Genomic DNA, 25570 nt, shown 5'->3' with positions numbered 1-25570 from the left:
AGACGATTTGGCACACCAAGTCTGTTTAGCTTGCATAGCAAGCCGGTGTGCCAGACCTTATCAAAAGCCTTGGCCACGTCCAGGAAGACTGCTCCCGTGGGGGTGGGCCTCCTCCGCTCAGTCAACCCGCGAAGTATGTGTTCTGTTATTCTATGAACTTGATGAATACAGGAGTGGCCGGCCCTGAACCCAAACTGCTCAGCCTGTAGAATGTCATGTGCGTTTAAATGCTCAAGCAATCTGTTGAGGACACAGCGCTCGTACAGTTTGCCCATAATGTTTAGTAGACTGATTGGTCTATAGCTTGTGGGAATGTTGCTGGGTTTACCTGGTTTGGGGATGCCAATGACGACTGCCACCTTCCACGCAGCTGGAAAGTGGCAGCCGCCAAGAGCTGCATTATAGATTTTAAGTAACATGAGTATTAGGGGATCCGGAAGAAGCTTAAAGAGTCTGTTAGGAATACTATAGGGTCCCGGAGCTTTTTTGGGTTTTAATTTATTGATGATTGTTTTAAGTTCCATGAACGATATCGGTCTGAGAGGGGGATCTGTTGGTGCCTCGTTAAAAATCTCCTCTACTTCTTCTTCCACTAGAGGGATATGATCTGGGTCATTGGGTTCTCTCCCGGGAGAACACTGTTCCTCAAGGCTCTCCGCCAAGCACTCTGCTTTTTCAGCATCAGTGAAGGCTGGTAAGTGGATGTCAGGGCGAACAAGTGGAGGCATTGACGCTTGCGTGTCTGCCTTGAGAGATCTCGCCAGTTGCCAATAAGCTTGGTGACCTGGCCTGATCTCCCCAAGCAAGTTGTTCCACCTGTCCTCCCTGAATACCTTTAGCTGATCTTTTATTTGCCTTTGAAGCCTGTTTACCGTGTTCTTGTTCTCCCGGGAGGGAAAACGATCGTACTCTTTAAGAGCAGTGTTTTTGCGGTTTATTAGTTCCTTTATTTCCTGGGGAAGCTGCCAGCGTCTGTCATCTTCCGCTGGGACTTCCCTGGAGCAGTCTTTCATTATTTGTTGAAACCCCTCTGTTAGGTGTGAAATTGCGGCTTCTATCTCATCTCTTGTTGACAAGGGAGAACTTTTTAGGTTAAGGAGAGGACAGTCGTCTTTCGCCAGTTCAACCCCCACGTTTGCCCAGTTTACCACTTTCTTGGTGGCTTCTGGATCCGTTGGGGGAGGACCTAGCCTGAGGACCACTGGCCTGTGATCAGAGTCTAGGAGATGTGCCACTTCCACAGAGCGCATTCTAAGAGAAACGCCCTTTAGAAGTGCCACATCCAGGATGTCAGGCAGGTACTCGTTTTGGACAGGGTAATGGGTAGGTTCAAGTGGAGCTATTATATCTATTGGTGGGTCGGAGTTTTGTAGGTATTGACACAGCAGCCTGCCATTTCCATTATTCAACCTGCAGTTCCATTGGACGTGCTTGGCATTGAGGTCGCCGGCCACAACGACCGACTCGTCCATGCCAAACACGGCCTCCAGGTCTTGCAGGATGAGATTTTTGGTGGCAGGCTGGTAGGCGGATACAATGGTAATTGGAGCATGTCCCGTGATTGCTACTTTGCATGCGGAAACTTCCAGGTTGGTCAGTGCAGGAGAAGGGATGGGGGAACAATGTAGATCTTTTTTGTAGTATATTAAAGTGCCACCTTTTATATTGCCTAGTCTGTCATTTCTAACTATCTTGTAGTTCGCAATGCTTGGATTCCTGTGAGACGGCTTGAGAAAAGTCTCTTGGACCAAGAGAATGTCCACTTGAAGATCCTTCATGGCCCCGGAGAGCTCCTCTTTCTTGCCTCGTATGCCATTGATGTTGTAAAAACCTATGTTTATTGACTTGGGTTTATTTCTACTAGTGGGCGTATAATCCATTTTGATTTTGACACAATTTTTTTATATTTGATAGCAGATTAGCATGCTGAGCCATGGCTAACAGCTGTTGGGCAGTAGAGCTCGCGTTTCGGATCTTCGATGCCAGCAGACAGACCTCGCCAATGTCCAGAGCATTGGCGATGTCCATCACTAACTGAAGGTCCGCCTCGGGGTCACCACTTGGTACAGGGATGTGAGAGAGATGTGGCGGAAGCGGGGGCGGGTGGGATGGTCGGTTGCGTGGGTTAGTAGTGTGCTGGTGAGACACTTTGGTTTGTGAAGATGAGGGTGGTGGTGGGAAGGTTTTATGCTGAAGGGGGGCGTGTTGGGGTGGGATCGGTTTGTTGGTTTGGTGCTGATTGGATGAGGGCAGATTGTTTTGTGCTGGTTGACTTTGATGCTGAAAGGTGGGCCGGAGTTTACCCCATGGAATATTATTTTGGTTGATCCCTGATACGGAATTTTGGTAGTGTGGTAGGGGCTGAGGTTGGGATTGGTTATGGGGTAGCTGGCGGTATTTTGGGAGAGCCGGGAAGTTACCCCTGGTTTCCTCTGCCTCAGGCTGTGAGAGGTCAAAAGAAGGTTGGTTGGTAGGTGAGATATGGTTTGGTCGAGGGTTTTTGGGGGTATTATTGTTCCTTCTGCGGCGAGGGTTTATATTCTTGAGAGGCGGGGCTGCCGGGCAGATTGATGCGTTCGCCGAATGGTCACCACCGCATAGAACACATGTGGTTACAAATTTACCTGTGGTGGGATCAGGTTTCCTATCGCAGTTGGAGGTGAGGTGGCCCCCGGGGCATTTTACGCACCTGGGTGGCATTTGGCAATAGTTGGCCGTGTGGCCGTATCTCTGACATCTCTGGCATTGAGCCACTCTTCTGCTTTTATGAGGGGGTTCAATTTTAAGGCCACTCAAGCCACATACATGCTGGATGTCAAAGATTTTTTTTCCTTTTTTGGTGAGCTCCAAGACTACCTTTACTGCGTTGAACGGTTCACGCTTGTCCTTTGGACCTTTCAGCATTCTGGATACTTCAAGGACAGGTAAATCTTGACTGAGTAAGTCGTCTTTGATGTCGGCAAGGTCAATACTAACTGGGAGGCCAAGGATAACCACCCTCAGCTTCCTTTGTTTGCCGGTGGGGCGTGAGTGAAAGCCCCCTTTCAGTAGTTTACGCCAGCCTCTGTACTGGTCGGGGGTCTGAGTGTCTATAAAAAGGATGGCTTCTTTGGTATATTTGTTTATTCCTACGTGTGAGCGCAGGAAGCCAAGTTTTCTGATATTGGCTTCTTTGGATAGAGTGGCCCACCTGTTGGGGTCATACACTACTAAAGAGGGGGGGGGTCTGGGTTTGCGTTTAGGTTCGCCTTCGCTGTTTTCCTCAACGTCTTCGTCTGTGTAATTGTCAAAGTCATCATTTCCTTCGTCGAGTGAGTCATAATCTTCATCGTCGTATACTAGTTCCATTTCCTGGGTATCGAGGGGTTGTGATGGGTTAAGGGCGACGGGCACGTGGTGATTTTGGGGGGTCGCGTCATGGGAGCGGGTTGGTTGAGAATGGGGCAATTTGTCTTGCGGGAGTTGGCTAAATCTATTTTGTGAGAGAGGTATGTTGGTGAGTTGTGATTTGGTTGGGGGGGGGGGGGGTCCCGAGGAAACTGATGATTTCTTTTTCCTCCTATTCCTCTTTGGTTTTACCTGTTCGAAGTCTTCGTCTGATCTGAGAGAGGTATATTCTAAGTCGGTACAGCTGTCTGTATTCGATAACTGGTCTTTGGCACTTTTGTTATGAGAAGAGTTTATAACGCCAGTTATGATGTTATATATCTCTTCCGTTCTTGGGGATCGTGATCGCGATCTAGTTCTGGGGGTCTGTTCTTCATTGTGGGGGGAGGTCACTCTACTATAGGGGTGGGGGCGGGAGGCCTCGCTTCCGCGGCGTGGTGTGAGAGAATGCGAACGAGCGCGCTGGTCGCCGCGGGAGCGCGCCTCTATGTCGCGGCGTCTGTTTTCTGAATTGGTGGAGGAACTGTTTTTTGGGTTAGTGAAAGCGTCGGTGATTTTTAGGGAATTGGTGCTTAGAGTGGGTGTAACCCTACCTTGACTTGATGACGTGTCCGAGTTGAAGTTTTTACTGAATGGCTGCTGAGGATGCCGCTCCTGCGGTGCCGCTGGGGGCTGAGATGGTGCTGAGGTGGAGGCGCCATCTACTTCAGTGACAGGGGTCGCTACCGCGATTTTAGCTTTATATTCAAGCCATTGCTTGTGAAGGTGGGGACAATACGAGTCCACGAATCCGTCCATGACTTCCGTACGGTTTGCCATTGTAGTGGGTCGCTCTCCCCCAGTACGCCGTACCGGGGGGATTGGGGTGGTGGTGGGGGGGATGGGGGCACACACTAAAGTATCAATGGTGTTAAAGAGTCACTATCTCTGGTATACACACTAGTACACGGTAAGGCGGCACAGGTTTAGAGTCACTGTCTCAATTTAAGGCGAATCACTGCAATCCTGCGATAAGCACGCGGAGCGGGGCTACAACGCGGCAATAACACAATCCGAAACAAGGCCGGTCACTATGGGTTAGCGAACATATTTCGCGGAGCGCACAGCGCGTGCGCTCGACGCGGTGGTCACGGGCGTTCTTCTAAAAACAAAGGACTGGAACGTTGGCTCGCTTTATTTTATAGGCGCGCGCGAATGCCGCGGCCACGCGCCGCGGCCACGCGCCGCAACCTCGCGCCCGCGCACCTCACCCCGCGCGTCCCGCGCGGCTACTATTATTTATCACGCTCTTTCCTGTATATAGATCTCTTTCTTACATTTCTCTAATTTTGTATAAATTACGCGCATTTTTGTAAATAAATTCATTCAATCTTGTACATAGCTAAAAACGTCTTTCACTCCAAGAACCTTCTGATACCTGCCTACATGGTACCTACATCACCATAAATATTTATATATTATATATATCGTTGTCTAAGTACCCTCAATACAAGCCTTATTGAGCTTACTGTGGGACTTAGTCAATTTGTGTAATAATGTCCTATAATATTTATTTATTTATTTATTTTGTACCTGAATCAGGGCTCGGAACCGGTATTGAAATACCTGTTAATATCGTTCGAAAACTGTTACATTTCGTTCAAAAAAACCGGTTAATTGATTGAACGTGAAGTAAAAAACCGTTCTAGTTCATAACCGGTAAAAAGTGGGAACGGAATTTAATGGTGCGCGGGGAACGGTATAAATATAAATAAATAAATATTTATATTTAAATAATGTTTTTCGAGTGCGGAACTTGAAACTTTGTAAGAAAACCAGAAAAGTGATTTCAGTGTTTTTAAAAATTCAGTTAGGGGAACTGGGTTAAAAAGGGATAGGGAGAGTGCATGAACTGTAGGAGGCAGCACAGGAGCCGTCAGATTTTTGGCGCGAGGCGTAAATGTGATGTTTATTGTTCCGATGTAGCCCACAAGATGGCAGAACCTACTACGTACAAGAAAACACGTGACGTGTATATGTGCATGTTTATTGTTCCGATTCAGGCCACAAGATGGCAGACCCTCCAACGCGCACGGTCCCTATTGAAAGTTTGAATCCATTACAAAATGCTTTGAAACTTCTAAGATAGTCATAATACCCGATTACAAGATGGCAGACCCTACTATGCACAAGAAAAAACGTGACGTGTTGTACAAGCTTAATGGTTCCAATTCAGGCCACAAGATGGCAGACCCTCCAACGCGCATGGTCCCTATATAATTTGTTATATCATACCCTTTAATAAATTAAAAATAAAAAAAGTAAAAATTGACGACCAGTTTGGCCTAGTGGGTAGTGACCCTGCCTACGAAGCCGATGGTCCCGGGTTCAAATCCTGGTAAGGTCATTTATTCGTGTGATGAGCATGGATATTTGTGCCTGAGTCATGGGTGTTTTCTATGTATTTAAGTATTTATAAATATTTATATATTATATATATCGTTGTCTAAGTACCCTCAACACAAGCCTTATTGAGCTTACTGTGGGACTTAGTCAATTTGTGTAATAATGTCCTATAATATTTATTTCTTTATTATTATTATCAAAAGTTTTGCTCTTTCAGTACCCATTATCAACAACTTTATTATAATATTCACTTGATGTAAAATATATTGGCAAACAGATATTGTAAAGACATACAAGTAGTACAATACACTGTTATACAAAGTACGATTTTAACAAGAAAATTATTAAGTAGCTAGTTGATTACAGGATGAAATAATTTTAAATGGCTGGATAATATATAGAGGAGCACGAAACACAATTACGCAATTTTTTATTTTGCATACCCACAAGTTTTGTGTCCAAGGGTTTCGCGGTAGGCTCTCTAGCCTACCGCGAACCACGAACGAAGTTTTGCTACTCTGACGCACTTGTACATTTGGACGTAAGGGTGACAGAGAGGCAAAATTTCGTTCGGCGATTCGCGGTAGGCCCTCAGATAACAGACAGACAAAGTGTAGCCAACGTGGATGCGGGGATGCCATATAAAAAAAACAACTTGTGTTAAGTGAAATAGATGGCCCAATTTTTTCAAATAAAGGGCTTTTCAGGCGACTGTCCCGCCCCTAGCCCCAAACATCGAAAAGTCCCGAAAAAGGAATCAAATTATGGGTCAAATTGACATTCGACGTTTTTTTTCAACTGATAGAGCTGTTCAAGTTTCAGGTAAAGCCGACGGTATTATACCAACGATTATAACGCCATCTAGTGACGAGTAGCAAGACTAGCAAGCGGCCAACTTCAATGAATCTCCAATTTCAAATAAAAAGTTCTACGCAAGGGATCATTGATAAATTGTCGTGAAATACCCTTAACATGATAGAAATGAATTTATCTCTTGATACCCACAGTCACATTCATACCATCGGAGGTCGAGAAGAGACGTGTTTAATTTTGTGTAATTATAGTCACGCTGCCATTTTGAGGAACCATGCCGGGACCTTACCGCGATAGATGGGACCCACGTAAGTATTTCTCTTACTTTGTCCGTTTTATAGTTGCACGTTTTGTCATACCTTACAATAAAAGTTAGGTAGGTAGGTACTTATCTGTGCAAACACGGCGGTAGGGCCGTCTCTACTATGTATCTACCTATTAATTATGCTCCAAATGCAAAAATAGGCAATAAAAGAGTCCATTTTCAGTTATAAATCCCATGTGATAAAAATATAGATGTCTATTTGACGACCGGTTTGGCCTAGTGGGTAGTGACCCTGCCTACGAAGCTGATGGTCCCGGGTTCAAATCCTGGTAAGGGCATTTATTCGTGTGATGAGCATGGATATTTGTTCCTGAGTCATGGGTGTTTTCTATGTATTTAAGTATTTATAAATATTTATATATTATATATATCATTGTCTAAGTACCCTCAACACAAGCCTTATTGAGCTTACTGTGGGACTTAGTCAATTTGTGTAATAATGTCCTATAATATTTATTTATTTATTACAACGAATAAATTTCTGGCAGAAATAATATTTGTAAATAAACTAAACTTATTTATCGCCGACAGTAGTATCACCCTAAAAGTATGATATTATTGCAAAGTTTCAGAAAGACATGATAATTAGAAGGTTGAAATGAATGTCCGACCGAAGTTTCGGTTTCAGTATGGAAATTGTTTTGGACGAAGGTTCAGTTACAGCCGAAACTAGAGCAAAAACGAACCTTTGGTTGAAAACCCAGTTTCTGTCGGACACTAGTAGAAATCGACTTTCAAGATTTTATTGCCTACTTTGTAGATTTGTAAGTTAGTAGCAAGTTAGGCAGCGTTCGTTTAGACGTGAAGCTTCTATGAAATTAAATTAGATGATTTATTTCACAAAAGAGAAGTACATAATAAATTTGCATTGGTGTCAAAAATATAAGAATTTCTATCATGATCGTCAAAATAAAATAAAAATGAAAGAATATCAATACTAATGAAATAAAATTATAGCTCCAATAAGGATTGTCAATAAAATTAGAATAACAGTAAGTAGGTAAATACTTACAAAATCCAAAATATTAAACAATGTCAAAACTTACGAAAATACGAGAACAATAAAAATAAAAACTTTAGTGGGTAGGTGTATAAAAAACGACAAGTCACCTGATTTTAGTATATTAAATTTATTATTCCTATTCAAAAGTTTTAAACAAAATTTGGCCTTAAATTACTAGCATTGAGTCTAAATATTGACATACTGTGTGGGAAAGTATTTCCTATGTGGTGTTAGTGTGTAGAATCATCACCAACCTGCCTGTTGACCTTTGCACTCCAGTCTGCACTTGTCACCTGTCACTTTTTATATAATTACTGGCACTAAAACAAAACATGGAGGCCATGAACACCATCCTGGACACACAAAAGCAGTTTGAGGCATCCATCAACAAGCGGTTCAATGAGCTGGACGCGGCACTGAAGTTGGCATCTCCCCATACTCATCCCACCATCGCTAGTCTTAGCTAGGAGGTCAGCACATTCAAAGAGAAAGTGTCGGGCATTATGAATCTCCTCAAGCAGCAGATCTGCTCAGTCATGAGTATGGTGGACACCATTGAAATGCACCATCGGAGGAAGTTTCTGCTGTTTTCTGGTATTCCTGAGGCGAGCAGCGAGGACATCACTGGTACTGTAGTCACTATCTGCCAAAACCGCCTTCAACTTGCTGATGTGAACAAGGACTCAATTTTAGTCTGCCATAGGCTCGGTGCATCAAAAAACAGGCAACCTCAACCAGTTCTGGTTCGTTTTTGTGATTCACGGTTAAGAAGCTTAATATGGTCAAAGAAAACAGGCTTAAAGGGGACCCCAACAGTCGTTTCTGAGTTTCTTACTCGTGAGCGACAATCAATGTTCCATGCAGCTCGGGAGTATTTTGGTATGCGCAGAGTATGGACAATGGACGGCAATATTTTAGTCAAGTTGCCTTCGGGGAAGAAACAGCGGCTATCCTCGGATGAGCATCTTCAATCGCTGATGTCGCAGCATGCAGTCCTAAGCTCCGGGTCTGTCACCTCCGAAATCTCAGCCTCTGTGCCACCCGCAGTCCCATCACCTGCGCCGTCTGAGGTCGCGGCGCCTGCCGGCGGTGTAATCCTCGCGTCTGACGCGGTTATCACCATGGCTTCAAACTCCGCATCACAAGTCTTTGCGGTGGCCGGTAAAAGCACAGCGACTGCTGCGACCAGGAGGCCTGCAACGAGACGTTAGTGGGCCTTGCATGTGGCCATTGACAGGTTTTTTCATGTTTTATATAATGTCACAAACTACGCAGTTTAGCAAAAGTTATGGTCACTGAACAATTTATAAGTCTCCCGTCTTTGTTATTATTATATTGAGTTTCAATCAATCAATCAATTTTTCGTGTTATGGCTCCATCAAGGTGTTGATGGTTCTGCCAATGTCGAGGTTGGATAAGACACGGCTAATTGAGTTTATTTTCATTTTCACTAGTAAATTCAATTTAGTCAAGTCAAACGTCAATACTTCAATAGCCGTCATGATGATAGATGTCAAATTATGCGTTTTGTTTTTGCAAGACAATTTTACGGCAGTTTGCAAATACATATGTCAACATCTTTTCTTGTATTAACTTATATTTATTATTGTTTTTTCTTTTCCTAATTAATGTGCTCGACAACTTTAACTTAAGTAATTTAAGTTGTGTTATTTTTTTTTCTGTTATTGTAGATATTTCCTGTTTTTTTTTCTATTGGTCAACTGGCAGGGGTAAACCGAACTTGTATAGTTTGTAAAAATTGCCTGTATACGGGTATAATAGTTTTAGTACTTCTATATTTTTAATTTACTTATTTATTTGTATATATTTATATTTGTATATATATTTATATATATTATATATATTATTTGTATATATTCATATCAACTCTTTACAATCCTGCACCAAACTAACTATTTCTGTTTAGCCCATTGGTTGACTGGTAGAGAATGCCTCAAGGCGTTAAGTCCGCCATTTGTACTCTTTTTGTAAATTTGTGCAATAAAGTTTAAACAAACAAACAAACAAACAAAAACGATAAATTAATAAAATAACACAAATAATATCTCCCAATAAAAATCGTCAACACACAACACTATAAAACAAAAAGCGGCCAAGTGCGAGTCGGACTCGCGCATGAAGGGTTCCGTAGCATTTAAGACGTATTAAAAAAAAATCTACTTGCTAGATCTTGTTCAACATTTTACCACTTTGGACACACATTTTACCACTTTGGAACTGTCTCTCGCGCAAACTATTCAGTTTAGAAAAAAATGATGTTAGGAACCTAAATATCATTTTTGAAGACCTATCCATAGATACCCCACACGTATGGGTTTGATGAAAAAAATTTTTTTTTAATTTATTGACGTATTAAAAAAAAACTATTCACTAGATCTCGTTCAAACCAATTTTCGGTGGAAGTTTGCATGGTAATGTATATCATATATTTTTTTTAGATTTTTCATTCTGTTATTTTAGAAGTTACAGGGGGGGGGACACACATTTTTTCACTTTGGAAGTGTCTCTCGCGCAAACTATTCAGTTTAGAAAAAAATTATATTAGAAACCTAAATATCATTTTTGAAGACCTATCCATAGATACCCCACACGTATGGGTTTGATGAAAAAAAATTTTTTTTTAAATTTTTATGACGTATTAAAAAAAAACTACTTACTAGATCTCGTTCGAACCAATTTTCGGTGGAAGTTTGCATGGCAATGTATATCATATATTTTTTTTAGATTTTTCATTCTGTTATTTTAGAAGTTACAGGGGGGGGGGACACACATTTTTTCACTTTGGAAGTGTCTCTCGCGCAAACTATTCAGTTTAGAAAAAAATGATATTAGAAACCTAAATATCATTTTTGAAGACCTATCCATAGATACCCCACACGTATGGGTTTGATGAAAAAAAATTTTTTTTTTAATTTTATGACGTATTAAAAAAAACTACTTACTAGATCTCGTTCGAACCAATTTTCGGTGGAAGTTTGCATGGCAATGTATATCATATATTTTTTTTAGATTTTTCATTCTGTTATTTTAGAAGTTACGGGGGGGGGGGACACACTTTTTACCACTTTGGAAGTGTCTCTCGCGCAAACTTTTCAGTTTAGAAAAAAATGATATTAGAAACCTCAATATCATTTTTAAAGACCTATCCATAGATACCCCACACGTATGAGTTTGATGAAAAAAGATTTTTTGAGTTTCAGTTCTAAGTATGGGGAACCCCCAAAATTTATTGTTTTTTTTCTATTTTTGTGTGAACATCATAATGCGGTTCATAGAATACATCTACTTACCAAGTTTGAACAGTATAGCTTTTATAGTTTCGGAAAAAAGTGGCTGTGACAGAATCGGACAGACAGACGGACATGACGAATCTATAAGGGTTCCGTTTTTTGCCATTTGGCTACGGAACCCTAAAAATAGTATCTCCCAATAAGGATCATCTGTATGATAAAGAAAACAATGTCAATAAAAAAACAGTAAGAATAAAACAATTTTGAATAAAAATGACAATTCCATGAACTCATTTACTGACAAGGAAAGGTACCCAACTGTCCGGTTCCGATTTGATTTATATTTATATATTTTATAGAGTAGTCTAAAATAACGGACACGTATTTTTTTTCTAGCTGCCCAAATTCAACCTATTGGGAGAAATTGTCCACCAAAGTACTAAAAAGTTACTAAATCTTCTAACTACCTACTATAGAAAGTGATGCTCAAGCAACTTGCTAGTTAATGGCTGGTTTGTGTATATGTTTGAAGTGAAAATATTTTGTTATATCGGCTAAAATTCATTTTTTCCTAAAAAAATCGACATTCGAAGTTTTATAATATCTTATCGCTGAAGTAACACATAAAGACGGGTGTTTTTTTAGGAAAACTTCAGTTTAAGCAGATAAAACAAAACACGTGTACGTTATTTTTTCCTGCTCTCAAACATATACTCAAACAAGCCATTAACTAGCAAGTTGCTCGAGCATCACTTTCTATAGGAGTTAGTAGATTTAGTAACTTTTTAGTACTTTGGAGGACAATTTCTCCCAATAGGTTGAGTTTGGGCAGCTAAAAAAAAATACGTGTCCGTTATTTCAGACTACTCTATAACATATATAAATATAAATCAAATCGGAACCGGACAGTTGGGTACCTTTCCTTGTGAGTACAGAGGGTTTTCCAACAATGATGACTAGATAAATAAATATTATAGCGACATTCTTACACAAATTGACTAAGTCCCACGGTAAGCCAAGAAGGTTTGTATTGTGGGTACATAGAAAACACCCATGACTCAGGAACAAATATCTGTGCTCATCACACAAATAAAGACCCTTACCGGGATTCGAACCCAGGACCATCGGATTCATAGAGATATTTCTTCCTGAGTCATGGATGTTTTCTATGTATTTAAGTATTTGTATATTATATAATATATCGTTGTCTGAGTACCCACAAACCAAGCCTTCTTGGCTTATTGTGGGACTAGCCAATTTATGTAAGAATGTTCCTATAATAGTTATTTATTTATTTTTACGCTTTAAATAAAAACCGGCCAAGAGCATGTCGGGCCACGCTCAGTGTAGGGTTCCGTAGTTACTCTTCCGTCACAATAAGCTAAACTGGAGCTTAAAGTATAGTAAATTGTTAACCAAGGGATGAAACGGTACCTTCCACCCGAGTTAAATAAAATAGGCAAATTTGCATAATCAGTACCTAATTAAAGTAAGTCTTTTTACTATGGGAGAAACTTTTTGCGATAACTCAAAAACAGCTAAACTGATCATGTCCGCTATAGTTTTTATTTAATGTCTTTTTTAAGCTCTACTTCCACGATTTTTTTCATATTTTTTGGACCTATGGTTCAAAAGTTAGGGGGGGACATATTTTTTTTCTCTTTCGGAGCGATTATCTCCGAATATATTCACTTTATCAAAAAATGTTTGTGGAATACCCCTATTAGTTTTGAAAGACCTTTCCAACGATAACCCACACACTGTGGGGTTGAAGCAAAAAAAATAATTCATCCCCACTTTACGTGTAGGGGAGGTACCCTCAAAAAAATTAAATTTTTAGATTTTATTGTACGACTTTTTTGGCTTTATTGATTTATATGTCCATGTCGAATTTTGGCTTTCTAGCACTAACGACCACGGAGCAAAGCCTCGGACAGACAGACAGACAGACGGACATGGCGAAACTATAAGGGTTCCTATTGACTACGGAACCCTAAAAATGAACTTTGATCTTCCTACGTATGCATACGCAAGTAATGACTGTTGTTACTTCCAGGCTTCCAACTGTCTCCAATACCTGAAGACGACCGCTCATCGTCGTCGAGCAGCGTCAGCAGCTTGCCGGACCTGATCATAGAGCCGGAGCCCAACCGGCACGATCACGCGCCGAGCTTCTACGAAGATCTAGAACGACGGATGACGCGGTACTACCGCAAACTGTTTTTTGGTAATTTATGTATTTCTGCTCCAATTGTCGCTTATAATTGAAGAGCGCCAGACGGCAGCTTGCCGGACCTGATCGTGCAGGCGCCGAACCGGCACAATGACCCGCCGAGCTTCTACGATGTTCTAGAACGACGGGTGATGCGGTACTACCGCAAACTGTGTCATGGTAATGTATCTATATCTGCTCCAACTATCCCTTAAGCTGGCCGTACACACAAGGGTATGCCTGCGCATGCACAGGTAAAACGGAGCATGTCGGGCGTTCGACTATGCAGTTTCCTATACAGATTTGCCTGTGCAGTTGAACTGTACAGGCAAAACTGCGCAGGCAGACCCTAGTGTGTATGGCCAGCTTTTTACTTGAAGAGCGCTCGCCGGACCTGATCGTGGAGCCAGCGTCGGACCGGCACAACCACGCGCCGTACTTCTATGAGGGTCTAGGGACCTACCGCGAAAACCGAAATTCGCAAATTGCGGGGATCTTTCTCTTTTACTCCAATAGAAATGCCTGCACTATCATCAACACAGCTGGCCATTCGTAAATGCTTCTTCGTAAAATATCTGTTCTTTACTCAGTACCTACCAGTGGCGGATCGTTCAAAGAACTCGATTCCCACCGGCTTGTCTAATTTCAGCCCGTTGAGTGCTTTCACGATCGGTTCATGGAGAAAAGGAAAGCAAAATTAGCTCCGGGTTCCCTAAGAATATTTCTGACGCGCCGCCACTGGTACCTACGAGTGTGGCAGGGATTGCATCATGTTCAAAGTCTAGTTTATAATTTATTTATTAACCATAATGTAACATGATCATTAACATGGTAAGTCAGCATTTCACAATACTGTAGACTATGAATTTACTATACAAAGTAAATACGCTTAATAATAATAAAAATCTATTTACAATTTGCTTAAATTAAAATATTTTGTAATTATAAATATTCAGTAATCGAATAGTAGTAAAACTTATAGAAAGCCATTTGACTTTGATCTTTATTCTTTCACTGATATGTGTTCGATTTGTTAAATATCAAAAAGCGGCCAAGTGCGAGTCGAACTCGCCCATGAAGGGTTCCGTACCATTTATGACGTATTAAAAAAATTACTTACTAGATCTCGTTCAAACCAATTTTCGGTGGAAGTTTGCATGCTAATTGTATATCATATATTTTTTTTAGATTTTTCATTCTGTTATTTTAGAAGTTACAGGGGGGGGGGGGGACACATTTTTTTTTCACTTTGGAAGTGTCTCTCGCGCAAACTATTCAGTTTAGAAAAAAATGATATTAGAAACCTAAATATCATTTTTGAAGACCTATCCATAGATACCCCACATGTATGGGTCAGATGAAAAAAAAATATTTTTTTTAATTTTTTGACTTATTAAAAAAAAATACTGACTAGATCTCGTTCAAACCAATTTTCGGTGAAAGTTTGCATGGCAATGTATATCATATATTTCTTTTAGATTTTTCATTCTGTTATTTTAGAAGTTACGGGGGGGGGGACGACACACACTTTTTACCACTTTGGAAGTGTCTCTCGCGCAAACTATTCTGTTTAGAAAAAAATGATAGTAGAAACCTCAATGTCATTTTTAAAGACCTATCCATAGATACCACACACGTATGGGTTTGATGAAAAAAGATTTTTTGAGTTTCAGTTCTAAGTATGGGGAACCCCCAAAATTTATTGTATTTTTTCTATTTTTGTGTAAATATCTTAATGCGGTTCATAGAATACATCCACTTACCAAGTTTGAACAGTATAGGGAGCGTGCATGAACTATAGGAGGTAGCACAGGAGCCGTCAGATTTTTGGCGCGAGGCGTAAATGTGATGTTTATTGTTCCGATGTAGCCCACAAGATGGCAGAACCTACTATGCACAAGAAAACACGTGACGTGTAAATGTACACGTTTATGGTTCCGATTCAGGACACAAGATGGCAGACCCTCCAACGCGCACGGTCCCTATAGCTCTTATAGTTTCGGAAAAAAGTGGCTGTGACATAATCGGACAGACAGACGGACATGACGAATCTATAAGGGTTCCGTTTTTTGCCATTTGGCTACGGAACCCTAAAAAGTGGCGCCATCTTACCGGACACTACTTAAAGGTTATGGCGCCAATTTTTATTATTTTACAAATCGAACGCATATCAGTGAAAGAATAAGGATCAAAGTCAAATGGCGTTTTAAAAGATTTACTACACAAGTTTTCTTTGACAATACGCCTCTATTTCAAATTCTCTTTGGTAATGACGACACAAATACATGGAAAATGCCACACGTCAAAGACAAATCTTGCACACCTCGATCTCTTTTTGTGTACGGACGACCCACAACATACACCGCCATAGGTACAGTTGTACCTATGCCTCGGGAGAGGGGAAATAGTATGAATGCCGTCTCCCTCCCCGGTGTTGCTCGAAGATCTCGAGACTTAATTAGAGACACCAACCTGCATATTGTAAACTGGTTGTTGTTACTGAATAATATTTATTTACGATACAAGTTTCGACGACCAGTTTGGCCTAGTGGGTAGTGACCCTGCCTACGAAGCTGATGGTCCCGGGTTCAAATCCTGGTAAGGGCATTTATTCGTGTGATGAGCATGGATATTTGTTCCTGAGTCATGGGTGTTTTCTATGTATTTAAGTATTTATAAATATTTATATATTATATATATCGTTGTCTAAGTACACTCAACACAAGCCTTATTGAGCTTACTGTGGGACTTAGGTGCGAAAAATAGGAAATTCGTAACAAGTCGCGAATTAACTATTCGCACATGTATCGTACAACGTTTTACAGTACACATGACCCTTTAAATTTTCGACATAGTTACATAATGTGCAAATTTACGCACTAGTGCGGAAAAGTGGCACCATATGTACTGTAAAAGTAAATTACGATACAAGTGCTAATAATAGGAAATTCGAAACGAGTGGCGATAAATTAAAATACGACCGAAGGCAGTGTTTTAAATCGACACGAGTTGCGAATTACGAGTTTTGAATGATACATTTCTTACTACGTTCATTTGGATTTGATTTGGTTTGTTTTTTTTTGGTATTTTATAGTTAGTATTTTCCTCGCGTTGGTGTGGTGAAAAAATTTGTGTTTCACTCGGAGGCAAAGTTTGTTTAACCGTCATGCCTTGAAAACCTCGCAACGCTCAAGATTCCACTTCTAGAACCACTCGCTAAGCTCGTGTTTCAATTTTGGAATCTTTCGCTTGCTCGGGTATCAATATTAGCACGAGCGGTTTAACAACAACTTTGCCCCCTTGTAAAACATAGTATTGTATACAAGTGTATCTACTTATATACAATACTACAATGGACTGGAACCGGTAATGGGACATAAAACTACAAAGTTTGAAAAATAAGTACCTAACTAAAACTAGTTTATAAACACTAGCAACATTTTACCATAAACAAGTCATAGTCATAGAGTAAAGATATTATCAGAGGTAAAGATGAGGGCATAGAGATAACTGTCAATGTGTGTGTGTCACGCGTAAATACTAGGAAATTGGTGGATGATGGAATCCTAGTTGTGTTTTACCGACACTCCGTCCGCAGTATTTTTAGTTCAAGGTCATAGTCATAGAGCTTCTCCAGTTTGACGACAACTTTAGGCTTGACGCCAATTTCTTAGAAGAAAGCAAATTTCATTAAATTGAACTGAAAAAATAATCAGTAAGAATTCTTAGGAGTCGTCCATTAATTACATCACACGTTTAGGGGGAGGGAGGGGGTCAAGAAAATGTGACATTTTGTGGCAAGGGGGAGGGGAGAGTCACAAACTTTGTGACGTCACTTTAACTTCATCAGTAATCGTAAATATATTTTAGTTTTTTCATTCGCTGTACAGATAAATAACGAGTTTTTGGAACGATAATCATTTTATACGTTTAATTTTCGGTTTAAAGAATTTTATTCACCTTAAGATTTTTTTACAATTCTCTTAAATGAGAATTAGAAATCTAAATGTACGTGTCGTGTGACGCGTGTGACGAGCAATTTACAAGAAATCAGTTGAGTTATGTAGTATCTATAAATCATGAAGTGTTATTTATCGAATTACAAACTAAGAATTTTACATGTTCTAGATGAGAAAGGCAGTGATGACGACAGCTTCGAGATTGAAGATAATCGAAGTATGGGCAGCACTTTCATAATACATACCAACCAAAGGGAAGATGAAATAAGAAATAATGAAAATATAGAATTTAATGTAGATGTTTCAATGACAAGAGAGAAACAATTGACAAAATCTACAATCGAAAGTGATGATGATGTAACAGTAAAAGAACAGACATATAACGATAAACGAATAGACACTTGCTCAACATATAAAGATACTAGTCGTAAATCTATTGAGGATTCAAAGTCTTCAACTGCTGAAGATGACGACGAGTACATTCAGACGATCGAATCTCCGACGAAATACGATGAAAATGAGATCAAACTGAGCGAAATCATTGAAGTAAATGATAATAAACAAATCGATAGCGAAAAGAGATTAAGCTTAACAAATAGATCGAAATCTGTTGAGGAATTTGATATAAGCAGGCAATTTGTAGCACTAAGAGAATCTGAAAAAAATGAAACTAAATCAGTTTCAGAAGATTCAGCCCCATATTGTCATAGAATATCGACTACAACTGCAGAAATACATAAATCCCCAATAAGAGCTTCAGTTCAGTTTGATAATGGGAGCCCTGTCTTGATACCAAGGGCGCTACAATTCGGTAGAACAGTATTTGGGTCTAGAGTTGTCAGAAGGCTTTCTGGGCAGAGCTTTAACGATTTAAAAACTTCTGGTGAGTACAACATAGTATATTATTACTCTGAATTTAGCCTATGTTACCAATAATTTCAAATAGGATTATTGTAACGTACCTACGGGTGATCTTGAAAGTAGATTTTTAGCACGTGGTGTAGATTTGACACGAAAGTAATTATATCGGAAAATTGCATTTGAGATTTAACTGTATAATCATTTTGTTTTTATTTTAATTTCCAGGGGAAAATATTAATAATGTTCCAACACATGTAGCTGAACACTCAGATAAACAAGATATAGAAGAACCAGAGCAACACACGCAAAGACTACTAACATCCAGTGAACTAACAAGAATTAGTATCGATAAAACATTTGACGCAGAGGTAGTAATAATTATCGGAACTGACCATAACAAAGAAGATGCTGTTGATAAGAGTCACGAAATACATACGGGAGATAATTTGCCCGAATGTAAACTTGAAAGTGATTTTGAGCCTTTGGAGGAGATGAGAGACGCTCGAGGGTCTGGCGGCGGTAATGTGTCCTGGCATGGAGAGATAGATCATACAAGTCCTGCATTAGCATTTGAAGCTAAGACAAGTAAGTATGGTCAAGAAATTATCTTTAAGTCTCAAGAACTTAAAAACATGGTTCGTATTTAATTCACACTGGGATTTTTTATTGAAGTTATTATATGGATCTATGGAGGTATATATATTATATTGTAACCACCTTCGAGCAACACCAGCTTGCGACACACACTGATGCGACAACCCTGAAATCATTTTGGTACTTTTTAGGGTTCTGTAGCCAAATGGCAAAAAACGGAACCCTTATAAATTCGTCATGTCCGTCTGTCTGTCCGATTATGTCACAGCCACTTTTTTCCGAAACTATAAGAGCTATAGTGTTCAAACTTGGTAAGTAGATGTATTCTATGAACCGCATTAAGATTTTTACACAAAAATAGAAAAAAAAAAACAATAAAATTTGGGGGTAAAACTCAAAAAATCTTTTTTCATCAAACCCATACGTGTGGGTTATCTATGGATAGGTCTTCAAAAATGATATTTAGGTTTCTAATATATTTTTTTTCTAAACTGAATAGTTTGCGCGAGAGACACTTCCAAAGTGAAAAAATGTGTCTCCCCCCCCCCCTGTAACTTCTAAAATAACAGAATGAAAAATCTAAAAAAAATATATGATATACATTACCATGCAAACTTCCACCGATAATTGGTTTGAACGAGATCTAGTAAGTAGTTTTTCTTCAAGAGGCTGTCAATACCTAAAGCGCGCACACTGTCTATTTGTATCGGAGTAAATGAGATAGCACTGTCGCATGTTACTGGGCCTGGGCAAGGGAATAATAAGAAAAATATTTAAATAAAAAAAAGTGGATTATTAGTGTAATATTTTACTCAACAGCGGTTTAGATATAAATGTTTTCAAATTGTGATTTTAATTGCAGACCCATAAGTCAAAACAATAGACATAAAACCGTTTAATTGTGATTTTAAGACCAATCTTTGCAATTATTTTCTATCGAGCCGATTTCGTTCAATCATGTATCGAGTACAACCACGGTCTTTGAAATATAATTAATATGAACATATATTTTGTTACTTGACTAAAACAAATAGTCTTTCTTAAAAAACTGTTTAAGTAACATCAATTTCAAGGACATTGGGTGTTGACAGCCTCTTAATACCTCATAAATGGTACGTAACCCTTCATAGGCGAGTCCGACTCGCCCTTGGCCGCTTTTTTTTACTTATGTAATACGTGTGTATCACCATATTCATAATAATATTCAAAACCATTTCTTCGTTGTTCTTATAATTAGTCTGGAGCCGTAGTCAACCAGTAGGGCTAATATGGTCGGCTCTTTATCATTTGTCACCATGTCTGCCACGTTCTAACAAGTTTGTAAGTGTGAAAGTGACGGACATAGTGACAAGTGATAAAAATGGAAACATGCTGCCACAGCAGTAGTCAATAAAATAAATAAATAGTCAACTACCGCGTCTCCATCAAATAAAAATCAACACATGATTCTCTCACATGTTAATTCTATTAGAAATTAATAGTATTGCATGTGTGTTTCAATCTCACTTCGTTATGTGCTTTATTTTCTTTATGCGAATTGTTTTGTGTATAAAAATTGTTTTATTGTGTAATTAAGTGTAGTTAGTATAGTTGTAGTTTTCGCTCTTCAATGTGTAGTACCTGGGCGACCGAGCTTTGCTCGGTTATAACTATTTATGTATTGTAATATGGTGGTCTATAGGTGATAATCTTAACTACATTTTTTTTACTAAATTAAACTTAAAAAATTTAAAAAAAAATATAAACTTGAACATATAAAAAAAAACAAAAGGTAGTCACCGGGCGAGATTCGAACCCGTAACACTCGTTTAGCAGTCCGCGTCTTAACCCGCTGGACCAGACGGACAGTGGCCGGCAACACGAAATTAGCGACCATATTCTGCGTCGAAAGAAAAACGCATGAAAACTCTAAAACACGCGTTTTCCCAAACATAAGACTAATCTAGATAGATTGTATACCCCCAAAAACCCCCATATACCATATTTCAGCGAAATCGTTAGAGCCGTTTCCGAGATCACAGAAATATATATACATATATATATATATATATACAAGAATTGCTCGTTTAAAGGTATAAGATTACATGCTGCGCATACATGCTTTGGATAACATTCCCAATCAAAACCTCTACTTAAAATAATTATTTCATGTAATAAATGTCATCTGTTTTGTGTGCCTAATACATAAAATAAAATGAAAATAGTATCATGTGTGATTTGTTAATGCCAAATTTAGGCGCAGTACAAACGTGGAAAAATAAAGATAAAGATTATTATCCCCTTTATTTATTTTTGGTCTTAGGCTAGGTCATTTATAATATGAATATAAAAGTAAAATATAAAAACACTTACAAAACAATACAAAATAGTATATATAAACACATTATAAAAAACCTAACCTAGGGTGCCGCCAGCAGCGCCCAAGCTGCCGGTGGTCAGGGCCGCAGAGAGAGGAACCGACGTACTATCCGCGCCGGGTCCAAGATCACCGCCTTCTGCATCTGACCCTTGATCCAACCACCCAGCGAGAGTCTCTAGGTGTTGGTCGAGACTCTTCGCTATGAGACCGTTCGCTGAAACGACTATCGGCACAATGATCGTCGAGTCAACATCCCACATCGCGGTTATCTCGTGAGCCAAGTCTAGGTACTTACTGGACTTGTCCTTCTCGGCTTTCACGAGATTCTCGTCATGGGGGATGGTGATGTCGACGAGCACGGCCCGGCGTTGCGATCGATCTATTATCAGGATGTCAGGCTTATTGGCTACAATAGTCCTGTCAGTAATAATAGATCGATCCCAATAGAGCGTGGCACGACTATTTTCGAGAACTGGCGCCGGGGAGTACTTGTAGTACGGTACTTAGATAAAGATTATTATTATCCAAGTCGGCATTTTACAATGCGCTTATGAACGCCAAATAAAGCTACGCCGACTTAAACATCTTAGACGGACTTACGGCCGGTTATTTTCTTCTAAACTAACTTGACTTTATGTCTTATATTTCCAGGTGCAGATAAACTTGAAGATGTATCCTCTGCCTCAGAGGAAATCAACGCTTCTATCGAAAAGAGCGTAGAAGACGATATTAAAAAACAACGAGATTGTGCTAGAATTATAGATAATTTTTGGTCGTCCCCAGAAGCCAGTCGTGAATATTTGCCAAAAGATAATTATAAACGTAAACATAAAAGTTCGAATAAACGAAGATCAGGTTCAAGTGACGACGCACCGCCGAGCAAGAGGGAGAAAAATGTAACCGCCCAAACTAGTTCAGATAAAAAAATCAACTGGGAGGTATTTAGAAAGGAGCTAATAGTAGGCACACCTCTTGTGTACAGGTTATGTAGGTGTCAGGACCATAATTGTTCTATTCCTCCAAATATTCCTTGATTCCTATTGAATTTGCTTTGCTTTTGTAAGAACTGCATTTTTGTATACTTTTACAACTTTTTTTGTGTCCATTGATTTCTTTATTATGTAACCAAAAGCTGGTACATACGGAATATATATATTTTTTTAATCAAGTAAAGAGTACGAAGGAAAATAGTCAAGAAACAGTTTTGTTATTTTTTTTTTATTAAATAATAAATATATATTTCTTTACTAATAATAAATACATTTTGAGTAGGATACATAACAGGATAAATTTCAAAGTTGAATTAAGAATTCCTTTTAATTTTTTTTTTCAAAGTCGCATTAATCAAGAACTTAGATGCAATTATTACTTAAAGTTTTTCGAACTTTAAAGAATCAAAATTTAATATCTAAACTAGAAGTATAATAGCGTTGATTTAATATTATGATTGCACTTTTTGATTTTCAACGGTTAATTATAATTATTGCGGATGTAAAAACTATCATAGACACATTTCAACATACAAGTTATCTATTTTCCGAGAACCTAGTAAGGGATAGTATCAGTTTATCCTGTTTCCGGACTGAAACTTTGTTCACTGTTTATGTTATAAAAACCAGAACAAACGCATTTTTTTCAAAAATAGGATAAAGGTGCAATAAAACAAAAACAATGAAAAAGTATTTAATTATCGATATAATTACTCTCTATGTTATCAACAGCTAATTTCAGATTTGTTTGTGTAGTTCGTTCTTCATCTTGTAGATGGCGCTTCAGTTGCATAAGTACAAAACTTGTAGTGACACGATTGTGCAGGAGAATTCAATAAAACAGTCATTTCAATATATTGTTTTTTATTTCGAATAATTTACAGGTTCTTCAGTTCTTATGCTAATAATAATAATAAATTTCTTTATTTAGATAACTAGGATCCATTGGGGTTAGGTACAGTCAGCGTCAAATAATTTGTAGCAACCAAAGTAGCCTAATAGTTCGCTACACCATATATTTAGTATGGTGTACCGAACTATTTGGCCACTTTGACTGCTACAAAGTATTTGACGCTGACTGTACATAGTGACTTAAAATCTATTGTTAATATTTATAAATTGAAATTCACATATTATAAATAAATTAACTTAAAATTCACAATAAAATAACTAAATTAAATTAAAATTCACGCAATTAAATTATTATGATCATTGATTTATTAATATTATGCTAATGTACAATGGTAATAATTAACTTAAAATACAAATTTACAAATTAATATTTCAAATCTTCAGCAGTCTTTGGTGTAGTCTCTTACGAAAGTCAAAAAGTAACCCTATCAATTAATATTAGGTCTATCTAACTGTAGATACATTAAAATTAGAATACTTGCATTGACAATCATTATAGCTCCTATCCTAGATGTTCTATTTACAAATAACCATAAAAAGTTAATTAGTACAGTGCCGCTTATTTACATACTAATTTTATTTATTTATGTCCGCCATTCTGACTCTCAATATTTCCACTAAATACACCATAGCAGGGTTAGCCGACATGCCCCAAAGAAAAAAAAATACTGCCAAAAAAAATTCTTCTACTTTTTCCTAATCACCTACAGTCCTACACGATATCGAATATGCTCTTAAACGGATCCCACTATTTTTATTTTGCCATATATTTTTGTTACACCCGTAGCCCTCAGCACACGGCGCGTAAGCTTAAGAGACTTAAGAGGCTGTCAACACCCAATGTCCTTGAAATTGATGTTACTTAAACAGCTTTTTAAGAAAGACTATTTGTTTTAGTCAAGTAAGAAAAGTATATATTCATATTAATTATATTTCAAAGACCGTGGTTGTACTCGATACATGATTGAACGAAATCGGCTCGATAGAAAATAATTGCAAAGATTGGTCTTAAAATCACAATAAAACGGTTCTATGTCTTTATTGTTTTGACTTATGGGTCTGCAATTAAAATCGCAATTTCAAAACATTTATATCTAAACAGTGGTTGAGTAAAATATTACACTAATAATCCACTTTTTTTTATTTAAATATTTTTCTTATTATTCCCTTGCCCAGGCCCAGTAACATGCGACAGTGCTATCTCATTTACTCCGATACAAATAGACAGTGTGCGCGCTTTAGGTATTGACAGCCTCTTAAAGCAAACGCGTCACGTCACGCTATCGAATAAATTTACACTAGAGGTACAAAACTCTACGCACCTCGTACTACTCGTTTTACGATACGCTTACGCTTAGACTCCGTGTGGTGACTTCAGATTGTCTTACATTTTTCTTGTAGTTGATCCGTAGGGTAAAACATATTACTGGCACATAGAGTAATGGACGATTTACCCTAACACTGGGTAGTTCAGTGCGGATGTGGAGAGAGTGTCAATCATATAATAGCTATTTCATACGTGTTTATTGTGATTTAACAATATTGGATCGTTTGACTAGTTAAATATTAACAATGTGTAACTATTTCTTTGGTACAGTCAGACTTTTAAATAAATCATGTTGAATACAGATGTAGTTTTAGTTTTCCATCGTATTTCGTCGGAAACCTTCGTATTTCTCAAGCTACTTCAGTCAACCTCAGTACTTTTTGTACTGACAAGGAAAGGTACCCAACTGTCCGGTTCCGATTTGATTTATATTTATGTTATAGAGTAGTCTATGTAATAGAAAATAACGGACACGTATTTTTTTTTAGCTGCCCAAACTCAACCTATTGGGAGAAATTGTCCTCCAAAGTACTAAAAAGTTACTAAATCTTCTAACTACTATAGAAAGTGATGCTCAAGCAACTTGCTAGTTAATGGCTGGTTTGTGTATATGTTTGAAAGCAGCAAAAAATAATGAGCACGTGTTTTGTTATATCGGCTAAAATTCATTTTTTCCTAAAAAAATCGACATTCGAAGTTTTATAATATCTTATCGCTAAAGTTACACATAAAGACGGGTGTTTTTTTAGGAAAACTTGAGTTTAAGCAGATATAACAAAACACGTGTACATTATTTTTTCCTGCTCTCAAACATATACTCAAACAAGCCATTAACTAGCAAGTTGCTCGAGCATCACTTTCTATAGGAGTTAGAAGATTTAGTAACTTTTTAGTACTTTGGAGGACAATTTCTCCCAATAGGTTGAGTTTGGGCAGCTAAAAAAAAATACGTGTCCGTTATTTTAGACTACTCTATACCATATATAAATATAAATCAAATCGGAACCGGACAGTTGGGTACCTTTCCTTGTGAGACTGACTGAAATAACATAACACGTTCGTATTAAGTTTTCGTGAAAATGCGATGGAAAATAATTATGCACTTTATCTGTAAATATCTGCATTAGGGCCACATCTCAAAATTTATGATTTTTTGAGATTAATTGAAAATAATAAAAAAATATCCTTTAAAA

At 38.4% G+C, this 25570-nt stretch overlaps 1 protein-coding gene across 1 annotated transcript; it reads left to right on the top strand.

Moving 5' to 3' along the window:
* The first annotated feature begins 6453 nt into the window (after positions 1-6453).
* On the top strand, positions 6454-22313 carry LOC133526131 (uncharacterized). The gene is made up of 5 exons (XM_061862609.1): positions 6454-6893; positions 13221-13391; positions 17505-18218; positions 18422-18781; positions 21801-22313. The coding sequence occupies exons 1-5, from the start codon at positions 6860-6862 to the stop codon at positions 22181-22183; spliced, it is 1662 nt and encodes a 553-aa protein (XP_061718593.1). The 5' UTR covers positions 6454-6859; the 3' UTR covers positions 22184-22313.
* Positions 22314-25570: the final 3257 nt, after the last annotated feature.

Source organism: Cydia pomonella, chromosome 1 (assembly GCF_033807575.1).
Source record: "Cydia pomonella isolate Wapato2018A chromosome 1, ilCydPomo1, whole genome shotgun sequence".
Classification (NCBI taxonomy): domain Eukaryota; kingdom Metazoa; phylum Arthropoda; class Insecta; order Lepidoptera; family Tortricidae; genus Cydia; species Cydia pomonella.
The sequence above is the reverse complement of the archived record's forward strand: the minus strand, read 5'-3'. Positions and strand labels throughout refer to the sequence as shown.